General features: G+C 51.9%; 1 protein-coding gene across 1 annotated transcript in view; it reads right to left on the bottom strand.

Moving 5' to 3' along the window:
• Positions 1–23,176, bottom strand: part of LOC101233579 (uncharacterized) — a 376,722-nt gene that overhangs the window by 34,226 nt on the left and 319,320 nt on the right. Inside the window, exon 15 of the mRNA XM_072921324.1 lies at positions 12,943–13,043. Within this exon, the coding sequence (XP_072777425.1) occupies positions 12,943–13,043 (101 nt within the window). The remainder of the gene's footprint in view (positions 1–12,942; positions 13,044–23,176) is intronic.

Genomic DNA, 23,176 nt, shown 5'->3' with positions numbered 1-23,176 from the left:
TCAAGATACAGATCAAAAACTCCCCAAACATCACAAGTCAGCAAAAACCTCCCCCAAAACATAAAGATTCAGCTGCCACATAAAACCAAAGCACCAACATTTAGCCCAAGAAAGCTCAGAAACACCAAGATTCACCCCGTGAAAATCCTGGATCCCCCTCCACAGTCACCTGCTGCATGTGAGGGGAGAAACGCTCCTGGGGCTGGGGGGAGGCTGCAGATACAAGGAGGGGGGGAACCTTCTGCTGCTTCCTCTTTCTGCTCCTCTTCCTCCTCCTGTGTCTCTACTCTTCCTCACACTCCTCTTCCTCCAGCCATTCCTCCTTCTCCTGCAAAATCCCACCTTCTCCTGCCACCTGCATCGTTTGACCATTCTGTTCCTCAAGCCTGCTTCTCCTTCCCTTCTCCTCCTGTCCCCAGGCCCAGCACCCACTGCCGGCTCCCTCTTCCCCCCAGACCCACAGCATCCCAGCCGAGGGGCAGGGATGGAGCTGGGGCAGGTCGGGCTGGGGCAGCGCTGGGCTCTCGGCCGCTCCCGCCCGCACTCGGTCCCCACTGCAGCCGCTCCCGCCAGGACAGCGCGGGGGGGCCCGGCCTTGGCGCTGCCCCACTCCCACCTCCCCAAATTCCCCTCGCGGGGGCGATGGGGCCGAGGGGGGGGAGTCCAGTTGGGGAAGGCTCAGAGGGCCAGGCAGCTGTACACAAGGGAGTGACAGGAGAAGGAATCGGTTTTAGAAAATGTTATTAATTGATGACACACACTGATGCTCAGCCAAGGCCCTGCTTTATTCATGAACTTCCAGAAGAACAACAAAGACTTAACAGAGCCATGAATATCATTTGCTATAAAAAAGTGGGGAGTATATTAAGTTTAGTATGTAGAAGGTGGATTGGGAAGTCTGTAGCTCTCAAGTACTTCAGCCAGTGGGGAAAGCAGAGGGAGATGTGGCCAGGAGAATTAGATTAAAGGGAGGCTGTGTCCTCCAACAACTGGAGAGATCCCATGGGGAATGTCCCATGGCCTCTCCCATTTTTAGAAATGAAATTAAGTTTCACAGGACTCCTCTGTCTGCTTTGTGGACAGAATCCTCTGGTGATGTCAATTTTCCCGCACACCCTGGGGCAGGGAGTGCAGCTGAAGGTGCCTCACCCACTTTGGGTGATCGGCTCCCTTGGCTGGCGGCGGCACCGGGGATTGATTGGGGACCCGGGAGTGGCCAGGAGACAGACGAGTGACACATCAGGGGGGTCTGTGAAGAGTCAGCAGGGAGAGAGCACTGAAAATCTCATCAGTGAGTGCCCTGGGATCTTCGGGGAGTGAACATGGCAGGGCACCCATGGAGGGGAGAAAAGGGAAAGCCAGGGAGGGGTCCTGGCCAAAGGGAGGATGACCCCAAAATGTCTCTGAAGGGTCCCTTGGGAGAATGTTGAGGTAGTTTGCACATTCCCCCAGAGGTAATTAAGGACATGGACACCCAGGGGGCAATAAGGGAAGGGGAGAAGGGATTTGGACAACAGGGGATGGATGGTGTTGGTGCACTGGGAAGAGATTGGGTGAAGAGGAGTGTGCAGCAATATGGTTCAGGCAAGAAGCAGCAGGACGAATGTGTGTGGTAAGAAAAAGGATGATGGCAAAGAGGAGGAACAGAAAAATACTCAGGATTGGGATGTTTTTCAGCAGGGTCTTATCCTGACAATTTGCCAGCTGATACTTTGAATTCCCAGTTTCCAGGAGAGGAAAAGCAGGAGGTCAGGATGTCAGGGGTTTCTCTGTGGTGGGCAGCGGCAGCAGCGGGCGCAGAGGTGCGGGACCGGGAGCAGGGCTGGGGGCCTGTGGGGAGCTGCGGGGCCGGGCCGGGGCTGTGGGGCAGCCGGGGCTCAGCGCCGGGCGCTGCCTGAGCCCACCAGCCCCGGGCAGGGCCGGCAGTGGCCCCCGGCCCCCAGGAGGCTGCGGGACGCCCCGGCCGCTGCCCGGCCCCGGGGAGCTGCCGGCCCTGCCCGCCGGGGGGGCTGCCTTTGGACACTGCGGCAGGACAGGCACCGGCTCTGCCACACGGGCTGTGCAGGGGACCCTGAGCACAAGGAGCAAAACAAAGGAACCTCTGGGAAATGCAGAGTGCTCATGGAAGGATCAGGATTTTCTGTGAAGGATTTGGCTTGGGTCCCTGCAGAAAGGAAAGATTTTGCAGAAAGCTCAGCAGCTCTCAGAGGATGAGCACCCACAGGCAGTGACCGGGGCTGCAGGAGTGGCAGAAGAAGGCCCTGCAGCACTTGGGCACAAAGGCACAGCAGCTGAAGGCAAGGAGGGATGAGCAAAAGGCCAAGCTGAAGGCAAAGGCCATGGCAGAGTTCCCACAGCCCCTGAGGGACCAACCCCAGGGCCCAAGGGGGCCCCAGCACCCAGGGGACGGCCTCGGCCACAAGCACCTGGCAGAGGCATTGCCCTCCTGGCCAGGGCAGAGCCCACCCAAACAGCCCCTGGGAAGGAGTCAGGGCTCCAGCTGCAGCCCACAAGGACACTGCAAGCACAGACAGCAGCACCCTCAGGAGGAGCGAGTCCACCCCTGCATGGACATGGATTGTCAGGGCTCTCTGAGCTCCCATCCCACCGGGGACCCACCACACTGCAGCCCTGGAGAACATCCAGGCTGGGTCTGCATCCAGAGGAGGCCTCTCCTGATGGACACAGGGGCCTCTCCATCCACTCTGAATCTTACACCTAAGGGGGGAACATTGTAAAGGAATGCTTTCATTATTAAGGGAATAAATGGGAAAGCTGAGCTGGTGTCATTTGTTCAATCACTCTTAGGAGCTGTGGGGGATAGGTTTGAAATAAACCGATTTCTTTCTCTTCCTAGTGTGATTGTTATTAACTAGGAAGGAATTTGATGGTGGCATTGTAATATTGTAAAAGGTGATACAGAGGCTATTGCTGCTGTACCTTTGTGTCAAATGTCTGGCAAGGCCTATGCTGAAGGGAACCCAGAGGTGTGGGATGCCCCAGAGGGAAAATTGGATGTGGATCCTCTCCAAATTACTTGGAAGCAACCAGGACAAGTGGGGGCTAAAAGCAACACCCTGTTCCAGGGGAGGGAAGGAAGGGCTCACAGCCTGGTATGGAGTCCCTGCTAAAGGCAGGGCTTTTGGAGCCAGGGATGTCTCCCTACAGCACTCCTATCCTGCCAGTCAGGGAATCAGATGGCTCCAATGAGGAGCACAAGAACAAGTGGTAGAAAAAGCCTTTGCGTATTTGAAAAGAAAAAACAAGGCAAATGGTGGAGAAAAGGGTTAAATATTTGGGAAATGCAGGGACTAAAGATTCCTGGTGGATTCACACAGAGAGGGTCAGGGCAATCTCAGAAGGAACTTTTCCCAGGACCAAAAAGGAGCTGCAAAAATTTTGAGGATTAACAGGGAATTACACAGCCTGGATTGAGGATTCTCTCTTCCAGCCAGAACATTGTAGGACTTTTTAACCCCACACAGCCTCCATGCTGTGGAATGGACAGGAGAAAGAGAGCAAAACTTGAGAAAATGAAAAGCCAAAAATATTGATGCCTCAGCTGTGGCTCTTCCAGACTCAGAAAAGAAATTAAAAATGTAGGTAAATATTCAACAGGGCCATGCCAAAGGAATTCTTGGGCCAAAATGTTTCACCCAGTGGCCACAGTGACCTCATTGCCTGCAGAATTGTGCAGCAACAGCTTCAACAGGAACCGAGGCCCAAAACCTGATGACAACAGGATCTCCAACTGTTCCAGTCTGCCATCAAGTTCAAGCTCTGATAACCAAAAGAGCCTCGCAATGGATGAGCAGTGCTCGGTTATTACAGTGTGAAACTTGTTCAGTGGCACAGGAGGATTCAGAACTGAGGACAGGGGAAGGGTTTAACCCAGCCTCCTGTTTGAACAGCCCCCAGAGGGGCTGGGAAGAAACCCAGCACTGCATTCAAGTGACACAGCTCCAGACCCAGCCTGGGGGAGATTCAGGAGACATTGCCTGGCCTGAGGCAGAAAATGTCTTTGGGGATGGCTCTTCAAGGGCAGCAGAAGGGAAAAGAGTTCCAAGACACGCTGTTATTGAGGAAAGGGAATCAGACAAAGCCCAGGTTACCCCCATGGTCAGCTCAACCGGCACAGCTGTGTGTGCTTGTAAGAGCCTGGCACTGAAATGCCCTGAGCAGGAAGGCTTCAATATCTTCTGGTGACACCATCTCACCTAACAGGGGGGCAAAAGCAATTCTGATTGCTCAGCAGCCACTGGATCACTTATTAAAGTATTTCTAAAAGACATTACTCCAATAAAAGGTATAGTGGAAGCAACAGACTCAGACAGCAGAACTCATTTTACAGGAAAGATCCTCCAGGGGGTTATGGCAGCTTTAGGAATACAATGGGACCTCCAGAACCCCTGGCACCCCCAGAGCTCAGGCTGGGTACAAAGAATGAAAGGGGAAGAAACACCTTTGGAAGCTGGGGATAGAAACCAAGATGCCATGGGTACGGCTTTTGCCATTGGCTTGGGCAAGAAGAAGAGCCAGACCCAGGGCAGATATTCAATTATTTCCCCTTGCAATTGATCTCGGGAATTCCTTACCCTGGGAATTCTCCACCTAGTGCAGGGTGGAGATAAGGGATGCCCATTTAAAGCAGTCTGTGGCCAGAATCCTGTCTCTGGTGCAATCTCTCCCCCAGGAAGCTGGGCTGGCACAGAGCTGCCTTGGCACTTTGCTGTTGCCAACATCCCAGCAGGACATCGGCTCCTGCCTAAGGAGTGCAGAGCAGCACCACTGGTGGCCAAGTGGCGTGGCCCGTGCCAAGTGGCCCCGAGGCCAGAAACAGCCACCAGCACAGCTGAGCACGGGGGACCCCTCAGCCTCGGCTCCAGGTCTCTGCAGCCCCGGAGATTTGCACTTCCCGCCTGCAGCAGGAGGATGGGAGGCCCCCACTGAGCTGCACTGAAGGCAGCGCAGCAGCAGCCAGGGCTCCACAGCGGGGCAAGGCCCTGGGCCTGCCCACACATCCTCTGCTGAAATCCTCGGCCTGGCCACCCTCCTTTGGCAGCTCCAGCCACCGGGGACAGCCCTTGCTGCCACTGCTGCAGCTTCAGCGCTCTCTGGGCCTGCCCTGCCACAGCTGCTGGGCAAGAGCACGGCACAATTCCACTCTGGCTCTCACTTACACTCACACACTGCCCTGCCTGCCATGGCATTGATGGAAAATACACCAGCTCATAGACTTTAACATTGTTAACCTTTGATTTCTCTACTCAGGCTTGCTTTGCCTTGGCCCTGGGGAAAGAAATGTTAAAGGTTTTGTTAAGGGATGTTACACCACTCAATGGAGATGAGTTTAACATCTCAACACACTGGGAATGGCCCAAAAGATACCCACAAAGATAACACCCAGCAGCAAAACATCAACCCCAGCAGCAAACAGCAACCAACACCTACCCCAGACACTGCCAGGGCTGCAGACACCCGGTCTGCAAAAGGCTGAGAAGGAAATCAGCACTTCCCACCTCATTAACAGCAGAAGCAAATAAGTCCGGGTCCAATAGGAAACCAAATACTAAAAACTGCACAACTTGAAACTTTGGAACATTAAACCAGTGGATTTAAACTGGTTCTGACTGTATCAAGTTTGGGAAAAATCTAGTAAAAGCCACAGAGCTTTTACTCCAATAGTATTCTATTTATTATAGACTCCAATATATTTTACTGATACTTTAGGTGTCATGGAACGATTTTCTCTGCACACCCGGGCTATGTGGGGATGGAATGATTTCTGTTGCACATCCTGGCCAGAATCAAGGAATGCCTTGACTCTAACAATAAACATATTGTTGGAGTTTTTCTTTTTCCTGCAGTTTCAGTGCTAAGTTTAGAGCATTAGACTATTTTTAAATTACTCCTACTTCTGTATTGCCAGTTAGGTTTGGGTAAGGGATGAGAGAATGAGTTTTTACTTCGAGGAGAAGTAGAAAAAATTTCATTGACTTGGAAACTTTTTGTGTATGTTTGTGTGTGTCTCTTCGAGATACCAAAATTTTGGTCTGCGTTTTTCAACGTTCACCTTTAGGGAACATTTTGTGAAGCTAGAAGAGATTTAAAGGTGACCCTTTAACTCATAAATAGAAGATTTGAAGGAAAAGAAAATAAATAGAAGATTTGAAAGAAAAAAAAAAGAAAAAGCAGCAGGTTGGGGAGGGGGGGCACATGTGAGGCTGCTGAAGCTGCTCTGGAAGAGAAGCTGCATTCCAGGCACCGAGGAGGAGCTTTAGAAATGCAAATTAACACTGCCGAGGCAGAGTGGGGACAATGTACCTGGCTCTTCTTGCCTGGGGCAGGAATTGGCTGATTCCCTCTGCCCCTCACCCCAAGCTCTGCCTCCTTGCACAGATGGAATCTGCACGGCTGAAGGCAGAGCCCATGGTGAGGATCTGACTCTGAAACAGAAATGGCTGAGGCTGCAAAGGGAAACAGCAAAGGGAGAATGTTGTGAAAACTTCACTAAAATAAGGGGGGGATCATCCCCCTGCCCACTCCAACATCTGCTGCCCCTGTCTGTGCTGTACAGGGTGTATCAGAGCACTGGGGCTTTTGCTAGAACAACTTCGGGGAAATCAGTTGGAATTCAAGTATTTGATGATGTAATTAGAAAAATGTGGTATATTGATGCAGCCCCAGCTTGAGGGAGCACCCAAAAATGGGGAAAAGATGAAGGGCCACCAGAACAAATCCTACAACACCACAGACCAGCCCCTGGGAACCCAAACCAATTCATATCAGGAGACAGAGAACCCATTTATCATTTCAATGTCATCATTAGATTAAAAACTGTCCTCAAAAGAAGAACTATCCAGACAGCTCCAGCTCCTGGCCTTCCTGCTGACCAATCCACTGAAAGAGGAACACAACATTTCACCAGGGGATGGGATGAGATTATCTGTGAGCAGAAAAAACAGGAGTTTGTGGAGAACTAAATGATTCAAACTGCTGTTGGCAAAGAGACGACAAAGGAAAAGTGCTGAGAAAGGTAACAAAGGAAAAAGGAGAGCAGTTTATGTATTGGTCCAAACATAAAAAGGATGGGAATGGGACACGCTTTCGTGGCTCCCCGGCAGACCAGGGGTTAAACAAATGCTGCTTCTCCTCTTCTGTGCTGCAGCAACTCTCATCTTTTTACCATGCTCCACACCTTGGCAGTGCAGCTCATCCAGCAGCTGAGCCAGGGGATGCAGGTGGCAGCCAGGCCTCCTGATCCACAAACTGCTACAAAAGGACAGGGAATGAGGGCACCGAGAATAATCCCAAAACCAAAGAGGACCCGGGAAGAACAAAACAGAGTCAAGGAGTGAATCTATGTGGTGATAGGGTCAGGGACCTGTAGATAAGGAAGTAACGGGGGAAACCATCAGTTCCAATAAATTTCACAAATTGAGCCACACAATTTCTCAAAGTCCCACTAAATTCCCGAACTTCCAGGAGAACAAAGGCTTAACAGAGCCATGAATATCGGCTGGTATACAAAAGGAGGGTGCAGATTAACGAGGACAGGCAGCAGGCGCATCGGGAAGTCTGAACCTTCCAAGGACCTCAGCCCGTGGGCAAAGGCAGAGGGAGATGCGGCTGGGAAAATGAGGATAAAAAGGAGGCTGCGGACTACAACCATGGCAGAGAGCGCACGCCAAATGCCCCACGGCCTCTCCCCGTGCTCGGCAATAAAGTCACTTTTACAGGACTCCTCGCTCTCCTCCGGCCACAGAAACCTCCGGCGACGGGAATTTCCCCGCACGCTCCCGGCCGCGGGGCAGCCCCCTCGGTCCTACCCACAGCAGCCGGGCCGAGCCAGCGCTGCTCCGGCAGCGGCTCCTGCCCAGGCCCCGGCGGGAAGGAGACCGCGGGCAGCCGCTCCCGCCGCGCCCTCAGCCCGGGGCCGGCACGGGCCGGACACGGCACCACCGACCCGCCGCAGCCCCCTGCCGCCCCCTCCGCCCGCAGCCAGCCCCGAGCCCCCGCAGAACCCAGCGCGGCTCCCACCTGCGCCGGGGCCGCCTCCGAGCTCCGCCGACGCCGCCTCACCGCGCTCCGGCCGCTGCCGCCGCTCCCGGGCCCGCACAGACGCTCCCGGCGCCAATGGCGCCGCTGCCCGCCCACGGCCGCCCTCAGCCCGCCGCCGGGGCCGTGCTGCGCCCCGCTCCCACCAATCAGCGCGCCGCAACCGCGACTGACGGCACCAGCGGCCAATGGCAGCGAGCTGGGGGCGGGCTCTGCGCACGGCCCAGACTCGCCCCGCGCTCTCAGGGCCCCCCGCGCTGCGTGAGGGCAAAGCCGGAGATGAGCAACAGCCCCGGGACGGGCCCGGGCCCGAGGCGGGATTGAGCTGCCCACACAAACAAACTTCTCCGCACCTCCCGCCACGGCTTTCCCGGCCCTGCGCCTTCCGTGCCTCCGGCTCTGCGGGAAGCCCGGGAGCCTCCCTTCTCCTGCCCCTCATTAGTGCATCGGTGCTTGGCTTTCATTTCCCCCAAAAAGGGAAACCTGCCCAAAGCCCTGTGGGTGAGCGGGAGAGGGGAGAGATTTCTGGCAGAAAACTCCCAAGACTCAGAGCACGATGAGGAGAAGTCAGTGCAGAGCCTTAAATGCAGCTTTCCCCACGCCTCCCTGCTCCCAGCTGCACCTCCTCCCCCGGCAGGGCAGGAGACAGGGAATGGGGCCGTGCTCAGCTCATCCCCCGCGGCTTCTCCCTCTGCTCAGGGACAGGAGTCGTTCCCTGCTGCACCCTGCGCTCTCTCCCAGCCGAGACTTCTCCAGGAACTTCTCCGAGCCGAGTCCATCCCCTGGGGCACAGCCCCCTCCAAGTGCTGCAGCGTGGGTCACTGTGCCACGGGCTCGGTCCTGCCAGGCCAGGCTGCTCCAGCGGGGCCCCTCTGCCCACGGGGTCACAGCCTCCTCTCAGGCATCCCCGAGCTCCAGCCTGGCTCCTCCAGGGGCTGCAGGGGGATCCCTGCATCCCCACGGACCTACAGGGGGATCTCTGCATCCCCACGGACCTGCAGGGGGATCTCTGCATCCCCACGGAGCTGCAGGGGGATCTCTGCATCCCCATGGACCTGCAGGGGGATCTCTGCATCCCCATGGACCTGCACGGGGATCTCTGCATCCCCACGGAGCTGCAGGGGGATCTCTGCATCCCCACGGAGCTGCAGGGGGATCTCTGCATCCCCACGGAGCTGCAGGGGGATCTCTGCCTCCCCATGGACCTGCTGGGGGATCTCTGCAGCCCCATTGTAATATATGTTATGGAATAATTCGTGCTTATGTAAAATATACATCAAGTCAGTTGTGCATGTACAAAAAGATTCTTTAAGTTTTAAAAGACCAGAAGCAGCAGCTGGGGCTGCAGAAACCACAGATGACAGAGAAAGAAAGACCTCATTTACAAATGAAAAAACGTGGCTCGGTGCAGAGATGGGCTCTTTCCGGGGGCAATCCAGGAGGCACCCAATGTGATTAGTAAGGGTAGTCAGAAGCTCAACCCAGACTGAATCACAGGAATTCTATCCCTTCCCCCTCCCTCTTCAAAGGGGGAAATCAGAAAAATACTCGGATTATTGGGATATTGTAGATTGTAGATTGAAGGATGCACACAGGCAGTAAAATTTTTGTGTGAATAAACTGACAGAGGAGATGATATAAAATGGAGCAAAGAAGATGGTGAAAAACTAAGAAAACTGAAGTTAAAACTAGCCCCAATATCAACTTTAAGCTTACCTTCACTAGCAAAACCCTTTCATCTCTACGGAAATGAAGAAAGGGGGTAGCTCATAGAGTTTTGTTTCAGGAGTGGGGAGGAGTAAAGAGACACGTGGCTTATTTATCAAAGATTGTAGATCCAGTAAATCAAGGCTGGCCAGTGTGTGTTCAAGCTGTAGCAGCTACTGCAATCCTGGTAGAGAAAAGTCATAAACTGACTTTTGGAGGTAAATCAATTGTGTGCACACCTCATGCAGTATGAAATTTCTTCTGATTTGCATTGTGATTTTTATCTTGAAATACATAACTTACTGTACTCTAGGACTGAGAAACTAGTTTACAGCTGTGACATAGCAAAACCTGCCATTAATTTATTTTGAGTTGATGCAGGCTGTTCACTCAAGTGGTTCTCAGTGTGTAAAGTTAAACTAAAGGTAACACCAGCTGCTTGGTAGGTCAATGAGAAACATTTTTTCTTCCAGCCAGTCCTTTTTCATGTACCCAAATGTGTTTTGCTTTCTTTGTTTTTTTGGTTTGTTTGTTTGTTATTTTTTCTGGAAGTGCTAACTACTTGCAGTGTATTTAGAACAGCAATTAAAGTTGTGCATACAAAACACTTGTAAAAAAATAGGGCTCATTTTTTCCCAGAATGGGATGCGGCTACATATAGAAAAGGGAACCTATAAAGCTAGCTGAAGAAAAAAAATTTCAGTATCTTCCAATGTAAACTGTTAATTTGTTGCTTTCAGCATCACTGTGGGTGTGTGACACATACACATTAAAAAGATGGTGGGGGGATCTCTGCTTGCTGTAGGTTTATTTCTTGAATGAGTTAGAGAGCTGTGAGGAAGCTGTGGGCTCCCTGTGTGGATTACCCAGGCCTGCAGGGAGGGCTTGGCCATGATTCCCTCTGTGCTGCAGGCAGCCCTGCAGCCTGGCAGCAGTGGCTTCTTGCCTCTGGTGAGTTTGCAGGCAGGGTGCTCCAGCACTGCAGTGCTCAGGGGCAGTTTCCTATTATGACATTAAGGCTTGAACTCAGGAGCGCCTCTTCCCACCCAGTTATTGTTTGTGCCACAGGAGCCTCTTTGGAGAGTGTTTCCTGGCAGTCAAAAAGAGAGTATTGCAGAGAAAAATTCCTCACTTGCTGTCTCATTTCTTCTCTTTCAAATCGAGGAGGAATAATATTTGACAAAGCTTTCATCATCCAAGTAGGGGTTAAAAGTCCAAATTCCCTGGCCAGCTGGCCAGGCTCTCTGCCCAGACCTCCAGCTCCCACGCTGGGCACCTCCCACTCCCCCGCCCCGCTCTTGCTGTCTCTTTCTCTCTCTCCACAGAGACTCTGGCGGGGGGAACGCAGACATCCCAGATTTTCCTCCACCCTTCATCTGCAGGGAGCCAGCCCGGTTCCAGCCCCTGCACCCTTCGGCCTTACCTCAGTCAGGCCGTGGGGCTTCCCCTGCCCCAGCCAGCCACGGGCCGGGCAGGGGAGAGGCTGCACTGCACCCTGACCGGAACCAAAGAGAGCGAGTTCTCCTGGGAATTCTGCTTTTAACCCCTCTGTGTTCTCAGAGGCGTGTCCAGCCTCAATTGGTCACCCCAAGTGCCAATGTCCAACCCCAATCACTGACTGGCTTAATCTTACTTCTGTGTTAAACCACGACACACTCCCAGGGTCTGGAATTCCAGTTCCTGGCCAGGAAAAAATGTTCCTGACTTTGAATTTCCTTCCTATCCTCTCAACAAATTATAATAAAATTATAAATCAATAAATTATAATTATAATTAAATATAAAATAATTGAAATATAAGTATTTCAACTCTTATGTACAATACTCCAATAATGATTTAACCCAAAACAACAATAACTATTAATTTAACATTACCAATAAATATAAATAAATAAAATATATACCAAGAAATACCTTTTGAAAGTTTTAACTCATTATCTAATAGACTTTAGATAAAAAATATCCAAAAAAACTAAGATACAATCTAACACACCTTAGTAAAACAATTCCTATCACAAATTTACTAAACACAAAGAAACCACACCACTATAATTTCTCATACATTTTAAGCAAATAATTAAACTTTAATAACATCCTTGAGTACGCTAAAAAATTTAAATTATTTTTTTAAAACGTAATTGCGGATGGGTGTTTTTATTTGGATATTAGTTTTTGGATTGTTGGGTTAGTTGATTTTTTAGAAAGGATTTTTATAGGAATTTAATCAGCTGAGAAGGAGCCATTCTGCAAACACAATTGACTGGAAATGAATGGGACAGAAATCAGTAACTCTGAATGTTTTATTTGCTATCAAATACATCCCAGCCACCCAGCCCCACACAATCCCCATCCCACCGCTCCAAACTGAGATCCCACTTCTCCCAATCTCCTCCCAACCCCATCTCACCCTGGCAGCTGTGGAATTGAGTGAGCTTTGTGTGGGATTGAATTTTTTTTTGAGGGGGGAACAAGCAATTTGAGGTGGGATTGTGGCTTTATAGGTTAAAATTCTGTTGTTTTCAGTGGGATTGAGTGGTTTTGTGGTGACAGATCCATACCTCTTGGCTTTTGAAATGCAAAGAGATGGAGAACACTGCCTAAAATCACCCCAGAACCCACAAATCCTCCTGAAGTTGAGTTCATGGTGTTCAGGGAGGGTGCAACCGCTGGCGGCAGGAACAAATGAGACGGGTCTTGGATTCACAAAGCTCCAGAATCCATTTCTTACCCCTGAAAGACAGGACAAAAGCAGGGCTGTGGGGTTTGAATAGGGTAACCCAGGTGTGGAGTTAGGATTTGGGTCAAGGGACGAGTTGTTAGCAACAAAAAAGGGTGAGATCAAATTCCTGCCTCTTAGCAACAGGAGAAATCCGCACAGAATGTGTCTCCAAATCCTAGATTTCCCCTCAAACTCCTGCGAAATGGTGGCATTTCAGATATTTTTGATCAATTTCTTTAATTTAACCCTGTTTTGGCTGTGTTTAAAGAAAAAAAGATGAATCAGAGGAAAATTAGGGCCAAACCAAAAGAAGAAGCAGCCAGGTTTGTTCCCAACATGGATCGCAAGGAATGTGGGCCACCAGGGCTGTGCCCAATGTGGGTTCTCCAGTGGGAGATGGAGCTGGAGCAGAGCATGAAGCTCTTCCCACACTCCGGGCAATCCCAGGGTTTCCCTTACCGGTGCCTCCGTTGGTGTCTGGTCAAGTGAGAGCTCTGGGTGAAGCTCTTCCCACACTGGGGACACTCGTAGGGCCTCTCCCCAGTGTGGATGCGTTGGTGGGCTACAAGGGCAGAGCTGCAGCTGAAGCCCTTCCCACACGCCCCACACTTGTAGGGCCATTCCCCAGTGTGGATCATCTGGTGACAGATCATGGTGTTGCTCTTTCTGAAGCTCTTCCCACACTCCAAGCACTTGTAGTGCTTCTCCCCATCGTGAAGCTTCTCATGGACCACCAGCTCCGAGCTCTGGCTGAAGCTCTGCTCACCTTCCTGGCACTCGTTGGGCCTTTCCTCCTCAGAGCACCCTGGACAGGGTTTGCAGCCCCTCCTCCTGTGGTGTCGCTGGGGATTTTCCTCCCTGTTGGATTCACACACTGTGGAGTCGCTCAAAACGGCCTCTTCCACGAGGTTCTGCTGTGGGGATTTGTCCTGCCAGCTCTCCATCCTCAGATTCTTGTCTGGGGGAGGAAGGACAAGGAGAGGATGGGATTTGCCTCCGTGCCAGAGGGAAGGGCAAGGAGATCCCCCCAGTGCGTCCCCGGCAGGAGGGCACCGGCAGCGGGGCTGTCCTGCAGCCGGGGGCTGTGCTGGGCTGGGAAATGGAGCAGGAGAGAGGGGGAAAGGGGCACTGACTTCCTCCTCACCTGCCTCTGTGTCCCAGGGCATCTTCCTCTTCCTCGCAGCCTTCTCCTCCATCTGGCAAAGGGCTGGGGATGGGAAATTCTTTGGGAGGAAAACAAGGAATAAACACAGCGAGTTTTGTACTGGTTTGAAGGCAAACCAGGGGGAGAGTCTAAGCCAGAATCACAACTGACTAAGAAAATTAAGATCAAGGCAATGACACAGAAACACTGGCTTAATCTGACAGAGTCAGGATATAACCTGACACCCCGTTGGTCAGGGTGGTGGTAGCAGTCTGATGAAATGGTGGCTGCAGTCCGGCTGGAGTGATGAACGTGATTCTGTCAAAGTGGGGATCCTGTAGAAGGGTCTGGTCTTCCTCTGAAGGTCCAGTGGTGGTTATGGAGCTCTTGTCCTCTGGGAATCCAGTAGGCAAGGTAGTCGTGGTGTTGCAAGGGTGAGATTATATCCAGGCAGGAATGCTTGGTTCCTCCCCCTGGGCGGAGCATCCCACAATGGGATGATGTAATTTTATCAGCCCTGCAGTGACACTCAATGGCCCATTAACAGAAGATTGCCCCTGGAGGGCGTTATCAGGGCTGAGCCATGGAAGAGATAAAGAACACTGCCCCACCTGTTGATAACAGTTTATGGAGATGGTCACTGAAAACACTTTTGGTTACATCTGACACTGTAACCTGAAACAGTGAGGCAATCCCTGCTCGGGGTGGGGTGTGAACACCACCCCCCTTACCCAAACTGGCTCAGGTGTAAAACCCCCACCCTGAGAAGGCCACGCACACAGGGACAATGTCACACTTGCCCGGCCCCAGGGGAGATCTCTGTCCCTCTCACTCCCTTGCTCTCCCCCCTTTTCTCTTTCTTTCTGTCTCTCTCTCTACCTCACATTTACTGTTTCATAAAATCCACTTTAGATTTGGTGACCTTCCCACCTTAATTGGGGCAGAGGCATCTCTCTAACAGTTTTATTAACCAGATTGCAATATTATCTTGCACAGTGAGTTCAGGGCACTGTTGTCTGACCCCAAGTGCCTTTGACAACAGCATGGGTCCCTCCTCTGAGGAGGTTCTGCCTCTTTCGGGAGGAACTCTTGGAAACTTAGATGCAGCTTCCTCTGAGTGACTTTTGGGAGAACTTATGAGGAAAATGGCTGTTGTGGCTGGCCAGGGTAAAAAAAGTATTTTCTTGTCCTTCCTTGAAAAATTTTTTTAAATAACTGGAGAAAAGGGAACAAATGATACTAGCAGGACTGGCAAGGATCATTCACCCCAATGTGAGGAACTCAAGGCTACTAAATTCCTACAAGAAGCCCAGTTCAAGTAGATAAATTCCCAAATAACTCCTGAATTCACAGGTCTGGGGACTTTGCCAAATATGGGAATCATTATTTTCTTTGTCCCTGTCACCTTTGTGACAGCTACACCAAGCTTTCCCTTCCCTTTATTAATCTGTATTGGGCCGAATTTCCACTTTCCTTTTATCGGAACCTGCCAGCAGCTGAGCTGAAGCTGTGCAGGAACTGATGAAACTTGGATTTGCCACAGAATTGCTTCTATTTTCAGTTTATTCATGTTTGGGATTTGTTTGTGTTTCCATCACAAGTGACTTGTGGGAAGAGCAAATATTCCTTAAGGCATTTTATGGAGGGTTAAGTTTGATTTCTGCCAAGTTTGTTTTGTCCAGTGCTCAGGGGATGCTCAAGGGGTCTCTGTGCTTCTCGCCCTGGGTGATGCTTGGGAGGGGCCTGGGGGTGTTGTCCCTGTCCCTGTCACCCCAGGCCATTCCCCGGATGTGTCCCTGTTCCTGTCACCCCAGGCCATTCCCCAGGGTGTCTCCATTGTTCTCACCCCAGGGAATGCCTGGGGGGTCTCCCTCCCTCTAATCCCTCTGCCAGGAGGCGCTCAAGGGAGTCTCTGTCCCTCTCAGCCCAGGGGATGCTCAGGGGTCTCTGTCCCCTCGCCCTGGGGGATGCTCGGGGGGTCTCCATCCCTCTGGCCTCAGGGAATGCTTGTGCAGGGCTGGGGACCAGGGGCTCTGTGTCCCTCTCACCGCTGAGGGTGCTCGGGGCTGGGGGGGCTCTCTGACCTTCTCATCCCTGGGGAGGCCGGGGGGGTCTCTGTGTCCCTCTCAGCCCTGGTGTGACCCACCCAAACATCACCGGGGTCAGAGGGACAGAGACACCCCCAAACCCCCAGAAGGGCTGAACCTGGGATTTGGTTTGGGGCTGAGGATTTAGGAAGGGGCTGGAATTGGGGCTGGGGTTGGAGTTGGGGCTGAGATTTGGATTGAAGCTGTGACTGGGCTTATGGCAAAATCTGGGATTGGCTTTAGGGCTGGGGCTGGGATTGGGTCTGGGGCTAGACAAGTCTGGCACTGGGATGAGATTAAATACGGAACTGTGAGTGTGTGTAAACGTGGAGTGAGATTGAGACCAGGATCAGGGTCAGGTTTGGGACTGAGCACACACAGGGCGGGACAGGGGGGATGTCACTGCAGGATGTCCCTGGCATCGTCCCAGCCCTCCTCAGGCACCTCCAAACATGGGGGGCAGCTCAGTGCTCCAAGATCCAGGTGGTCCCACGCTGCCCCTGAATACCCTGAGGGCTGCCCTGAATGTGACCCCTGGGGCTCTGGGATCAGCCCTCACATCCCTGTGGGAGCAGCTGCAGACATGATGAGAGATTTCCCCCCACCCCCTCATTCCTGAGGAAGGGTGAAGCCAGCTGTCCTTTCCTTCTGTTGCCTTCTACTCTCCTCAGCTGAGGATGTCAAACTCCCCAGGAGCAGGAAAATCCCCATTCCCTGTTTCCTTGTGGCTGTAGCCTGGAACATCCACTCAGAATGAAGAACGTTCTTACATCCCGGCTGAATGACACCAGGAGGAGGTTGGTGAGAAAGGGAGGCAATTGTGTTTTGATGGGAAATACAAGTTACAAAATTATTTCTTTCCATCCCATTCCTTTTCAGTCAGTTGCAGTTCTCTTTTCAGAGTGCCACCATCTCAGCTGATTGTGTTTTTGTCCTTTCTCTCAGACCTCTCTTTACATGCTCTGTTTCTCTCTCAGTGTCTCCCTTGACCCAGGGCAGCTCCCACCAAAGGCCCTGCCCTGATTTAATTCCCAATCCGTGAGCTAAAACAACCACAGGTGAAGTTTTGAAGGCTGGCAGTGAAATGTCACTGTAAGATCTTTCTCCATTTGGCTTCTGGCTGCTTGTTAAGAGCTTTTCCATCAAGGGCAGGAACATCTTTTCCTGGCTGGGAACTGGAATTCCAGCCCCTGGCAGCGTGTGCCATGGATCCCAGAGGGGCATTCCCAAGGCTCCCAGGGTGCTGCTCCTGCCGTGCCTCCCAAGGAGCTGTGCAGGGCAGGGGACAAGGTGCAGCAGCTCCGTGGGCTCCTGCAGCACGCAGCAAAGGTGGCTTTGCTGGACATTTCCCAGCACATTCCCAGCTGGAAGCAGAGGGAAGAAGGAAAGGGAAGCGAGTCCCTGACAGAATCTGGGAACTGTTGGTGTAGGAAGGGACCCTGCCCGCAGATCCCAATCCCGTGAGGGAGTGTCATGATCCTCTTGGAGGAGCGGGATGTCATGATTGCTTGTTTACTGATTCCAAAAGTGCAAAAAAAAAAACAGCAGGGGACCATCAGTTTAATCACAAGAAATGCACCTTTATTATAGAGTGCCAACAGCAAATGTAATAGAGGGGTCAGAAAGGAAATAAAGGATAGAAAAGGAAGGGAAAGGGGCTTACAGCTACCAATGTAGATGAAATCCTCACTGGTCCAAACAATGCAGATCCGTCTTGTTGCATTGGAGAGAATCTCAAAATCTTGGTTATCTCAGGGGTCTTTTATAGTCCACTGTCGAATGGGGGGAACAGGCAAAAGACAACGAAAGCTAATTGAAATCATTGAGGGGGAACAGGTAGAATGAAGAGTAAGTCCATTGAAGCCACCAAGGAGGAACAGGTCATGTTATCAGCTGTGAGCAAGAGCCATTGTTTTCATGGTCCATCGACCACACCTGGGAAACATTTTGCATTGATCAGGCCAGCCCTCCTCCCTGTGGTGGGGGTCTCAGTCTCAGTCCTTGGGAGGGGCTTCAATCTCCATCCGTCACAGTGGTTATGAGGCAGATGAGGGGTCTTCCGTGGGAGATCACCAGAGTTACCCCAAAGTTCATCAGGTGGGAAAATCCCTGGGTTGAGCAGGTATCATGAAGCAGGTGTAAACACATAGAACAAGCCACTCCTTGCCAGGTCCTTGCCAGGCCCTGCTCGAAGCAGTGGTCTGTGGTGGTACAGCAAATACACCTGCAAAAATAATCATCCACCTCTCCAAGCTGGAACTCCAATCAGAGTCTCCAGGATCTCAGTCTCTGCCATTGCGGCAAACGTGAGGCAAGAATGAGGGGAACTTGGGAATGTCTCTTACACAGGGGTGTGGATGTCCTTTGAAGGGGAACGATCCCCACATGTGTCCAGCACTGCAATAAACACACCGTCTCTACAACTCCTTACAGGATTTGTGGGGATCAATGTTCCATCCGCGTTTCTGCAGCAGAGCGAGCAGACTAAACAGCATATTTTGCCTATGCTAGCAAGCTACTATCTCTTCAAATCAGCACATTTCACCTAAATCCAAATGGATTTCTACCCTGTTAAATTTACACTGGAAAATACCCTGTTTAAACCACTGAGCACCCCTGGGCTGAGAAGGAGAGAGACTCCCGGGAGCACTCCCCTGGCACAGGGGTGAGAACGATGGAGACCCCCTGGGGAATGGCTTGGGGTGACCGGGAGAGAGACACCTCCTCAGGAATGGCCTGGGGTGACCGGGAAAGGGACAAACCATCCAAGCCCCTCTCAAGCATCCCCCAGGGTGAGAGGCACAGACACCCCTCGAGCATCCCCTGGGGACCAGATGAAACAAACTTGCCAGAAATCAAACTTAACCCTACAAAAAATGCCTTGAGGAATATTTGCTCTTCCCACAAGCCACTTGTGATGAAAACACAAATACCAAACATTAATGAACTGACAATAGAAGTAATTCTGTGGCAATTTCAAATTTCCCCAGTTCCAGCACAACTCCAGCTCAGCTGCTGGAAGGTTCCAATAAAAGAAAAGTGGACATTTAGCCCAATACAGATTATTAAAAGGAAGGGAAAGCTCTGTGGAGCTGTCAAAGGTAACAGGTAGCAAGATAAAATTATTCTCACATTTGGCAAGGCCCTCAAAAGATGTGAATTCTGGAGGTATTCAGCAATTTAGCTACTTGAGCTTGGCTTCTTGTAGGACTTTTACCAGCCTTGTGATCCTCACCTTGGGGTGAATGATACTTGTCAGTCTCGCTGGTATCATTTGCTTCCATTCCTCCAGTGATTTTTAACAAACTTTTCAGGGAAGGAAAACAAAATATTTTCTTTACACTGGCCACCCACAACAGCCATTTTCCTCATAGGTTCTCCCAAAAGTCACTCAGAGGAAGCTGCATCCAAGTTTCCAAGAGTTCCTCCAGGAAGAGGCAGAACCTCCTCAGAGGAGGGACCCATGCTGTTGTCAAAGGCACTTGGGGTCAGAGAGCAGTGCCCTGAACTCACTGTGCCAAAATAATGTCGCAAGCTGGTTAATAAAATTTTTAGAGAGATGCCTCTGCCTCAATGAAGGTGCTAAAGAGACAAAATCCAAAGTGGATTTTATTGAACAGTAAATGTGAGGTAGAGAGAGAGCTGGAAAGAAAGAGAAAAGGGGAGAGAGCAAGGGAGTGACAGGACAAAGATCTTCCCTGGGACAGGGCAAGTGTGACATTATCCCCTGTGTGCGTGTCCTTCCCAGGGTGGGGGTTTTACACCTGAGCCAGTTTGGGTAAGGGGGGTGGTGTTCACCCCCCACCCCGAGCAGGGATGGCCTCACTGTTTCAGGTTACAATGTCAGATGTAACCAAAAGTGTTTTCAGTCACCATCTCCATAAACTCTTATCAACAGGTGGGGCAGTGTTCTTTATCTCTTCCATGGCTCAGCCCTGATAATGCCCTCCAGGGGCCATCTTCTGTTAATGGGCCATTGAGTGTCACTGCAGCACTGATAAAATTACATCATCCCATTGTGGGATGCTCCGCCCAGGGGGAGGAACCAAGCATTCCTACCTGGATATAATCTCACCCTTGCAACACCACGACCACCTTGCCTACTGCATTCCCAGAGGACAAGAGCTCCATAACCACCACTGGACCTTCAGAGGAAGACCAGACCCTTCTACAGGATCACCGCTTTGACAGAATCACGTTCATCACTCCAGCCGGACTGCAGCCACCATTTCATCAGACTGCTACCACCACCCTGAGCAACGGGGTGTCAGGTTATATCCTGACTCTGTCAGATTAAGCCAGTGTTTCTGTGTCATTGCCTTGATCTTAATTTTCTTAGTCAGTTGTGATTCTGGCTTAGACTCTCCCCCTGGTTTGCCTTCAAACCGGTACAAAACTCACTGTGCTCATCCCTTGTTTTCCTCCCAAAACAGAATTTCCCATACCCAAATCTTCACAAAATGGAGGAGGAGGCTGTGAGGAAGGGGAAGGCGCCCTGGGACATCCAGGCAGGTGAGGAGGAAGTCAGTGCCCCTTTCCCCCTCTCTCCTGCTCCATCTCCCGGCCCAGCACGGCCCCTGGCTGCAGGACAGCCCCGCTGCCGACGCTCTGCTGACGGGGGTGCACTGGGGGGATCTCCTTACCCTTCCCTGTGGCACGGAGGCAAATCCCATCCTCTCCTTGTCCTTCCTACCCCAGAGCAGGAGCTGATGATGGAGACCAGGAAAGACAATTCCCTACAGCAGAACCTCATGGAAGAGGCCGATTTGAGCAACTCCACAGCGCAAGAATCCAACAGGGAGGAAAAGCCCCGGAGATCCCACACAACGAGGGGCTGCAAACCCACCCCAGGGTGCTCTGAGGAGGAAAGGCCCACTCTGGGTCAGGAAGGTGGGCAGAGCTTCAGCCAGAGCTCAGAGCTGGTGGTATCTGAGAAGCTTCACGATGGGGAGAAGCCCTACAAGTGCTTGGAGTGTGTGAAGAGCTTCAGGCAGAGCAACAGTCTGAAACAACATCAGATGATCCACACTGGGGAATGGCCCTACGAGTGTGGGGAATGTGGGAAGAGCTTCAGGCAGAGCAACAGTCTGAAACGACATCAGATGATCCACACTGGGGAATGGCCCTACGAGTGTGGGGAGTGTGGGAAGGGCTTCAGCTGCAGCTCCCACCTTATCATCCACCAACGCATCCACACAGGAGAGAGGCCCTACGAGTGTCCTGAGTGTCAGAAGAGGTTTCACACCAGCTCCCATCTCCTTGAACATCAGCGGATTCACACAGATGAGAGGCCCTTCCACTGCCCTGACTGCGGGAAGGGCTTCAAGCAAAACTCCCACCTTGTCAGGCACCGGCACATCCACACTGGGGAGAGGCCCTTCCTCTGCCCCGACTGTGGCAAGGTCTTCAAGTGCAACTTCACTCTTGTCACCCACCAGCGCATCCACACTGGGGAGAGGCCCTACGAGTGTCCCCAGTGTGGGAAGAGCTTCACCCAGAGCTCTCACTTGACCTGACACCAACGGAGCCACCGGTGACGGAAGCCCTGTGAGTGCCCCAACTGCAGGAGGAGTTTTGGGCACTGCTCCAGCTTCATCCCCCATTGAAGAACCCACATTGGGAAGAGCCCTGGTGATCCCTGTTCCCTGTGATCCATGCTGGGAAGACACCTGTACCTTCTCCTGCCCCTGCCAATGACCTTATGTGGGATTGAAGAACATGAGGGTCTGGCCATGGCCCTGTCACTACATTCACTCCCACCTCAGGTCATTGCCAGGGGCAGGAAAGGGACTCTCTCTCTCTCTCCCTGAGAAGGGTGTCCTTTCCAGGCAGGAGGAGACGCGTGGCCAGGAAGATACAATTGATGGTGATGTAATATCCCTTGTAAATAGTTTTTCTTATCCCTTCTGTTGTCAATAGTTTTTCTGTTCCTGTTTGTTCCTTATCTCGTTGCTGTTCCCAGTAAATTGTTCTTATCCCAGCCTGGGATCTTTCCATTTTTTTCCTTCAGTGGAAGGTGGGAGGGCAACGAGAGCCAGCGCGGTTTTAGCGAGAGCAGGAAATTGGGGAATTCCATTCCTGAATCCCGGCCTGTGGAAACCGAACATCCCAGCTGGTGCCAGCCCTGGTGGCCATGGCAGCAGCCTTGGGAGCGGGTCCCTGGTCCCTGGCTGGGGCTGAGGGAACCTCTTCACTCTGGTGCCCAGGGACAGGAGTGGAGGGAGCGGCTGCAGCTGAGTCGGGGCTGGCTGAGGTTGGATCTCAGGGAAAGGTTTTTGCCCAGAGGCTGCTGGGGCACTGCCCAGGCTCCCCAGGGAAGGGTCACAGCTCCAGGGCTCTCTGAGCTCCAGCAGCGTTTGGACAGCGCTGCCAGGCCCAGGCTGGCAGTGTTGGGGTGTCCTGTGCAGGGCCAGCAGTTGGACTCGAGGATCCTGATGGGTCCCTCCCAGCTCAGCCACTTCTGTGGTTCTGGGATCCCATGAGTCTGGGGATGGGAGTGCCAATGGTTGCCATGGAAACGGGCTCTGGCTGCAGGCCTGAGCTGGTGTCCATGGCAACCACCCCTGGCATGGGGTCTCCATGGAGCTGCCCAGGGACTGACCATAGCAACAGGGGCTGGGGAAGGTTGCCATGGAAACTGACCATAGCAACAGGGGATGGTGATGGTTGCCATGGAAACTCACCATAGCAACAGGGGGCTGGTGATGGTTGCCATAGGGGGCTGGTGATGGTTGCCTTGGAAACTGACCATAGCAACAGGGGCTGGTGATGGTTGCCATGGAACCTGACCATAGCAATGGGTCCTGATGAGGTTTTCTGTGGTAATCCAGGGCATCCCTCTGGCTGCCCTGGCAGGTCTGGGACCCTGGCAAGGGGGTCAGGAACACCCCTGTACAGAGCCCCCAAAGACACTGCCTGTAATCTCTGTCCATGGAAAAGAGTTTCCAATCTTACAGGATGAATTACACACTCTGAGTGTTTGATATGAGTAATAATTAGTGTGACATGGGTGCAAAAGTAGAATTTTAGGATTCTAGATAAGGGGTTCAAAGGAGGCAAGATGGAGGAAATCGTGTGTGTCCAGTCCTTTTTCGTCTTCTTCATGCCTTCCATGTTTCACTGCAGTGTTGGCATTTTTCTATTGGTTTAGACTGGGGACACATTGTTCAACACAGGTGGTAGGTATTGGCACATTATTGTAAATATAGCACAGGTAGTTTCTGGTATATAATGTTTGTAACTTCCCACTGAGGGGCAGAGCCCTGCACGCTGCCCCGCAAGAAAGGCCTACTGCAGGTCAGACAGAACATGTTATAGATAAGCAAGAATAAACAACCTTGAACACCAGCACAGATGAATTACGGCTTCTTCTTTGGCAGCGGGGCTCAAAGACAGCGAATTTCTGCAATTTTGGGATCATTTAAATACCACAGATTCTGACATAAATGGCATCCCTGGCTGG

The sequence above is a fragment of the Taeniopygia guttata genome, chromosome 36 (genome assembly GCF_048771995.1).
Source record: "Taeniopygia guttata chromosome 36, bTaeGut7.mat, whole genome shotgun sequence".
In the NCBI taxonomy this organism is placed as follows: domain Eukaryota; kingdom Metazoa; phylum Chordata; class Aves; order Passeriformes; family Estrildidae; genus Taeniopygia; species Taeniopygia guttata.
This window is presented reverse-complemented; position numbering and strand designations above follow the sequence as displayed.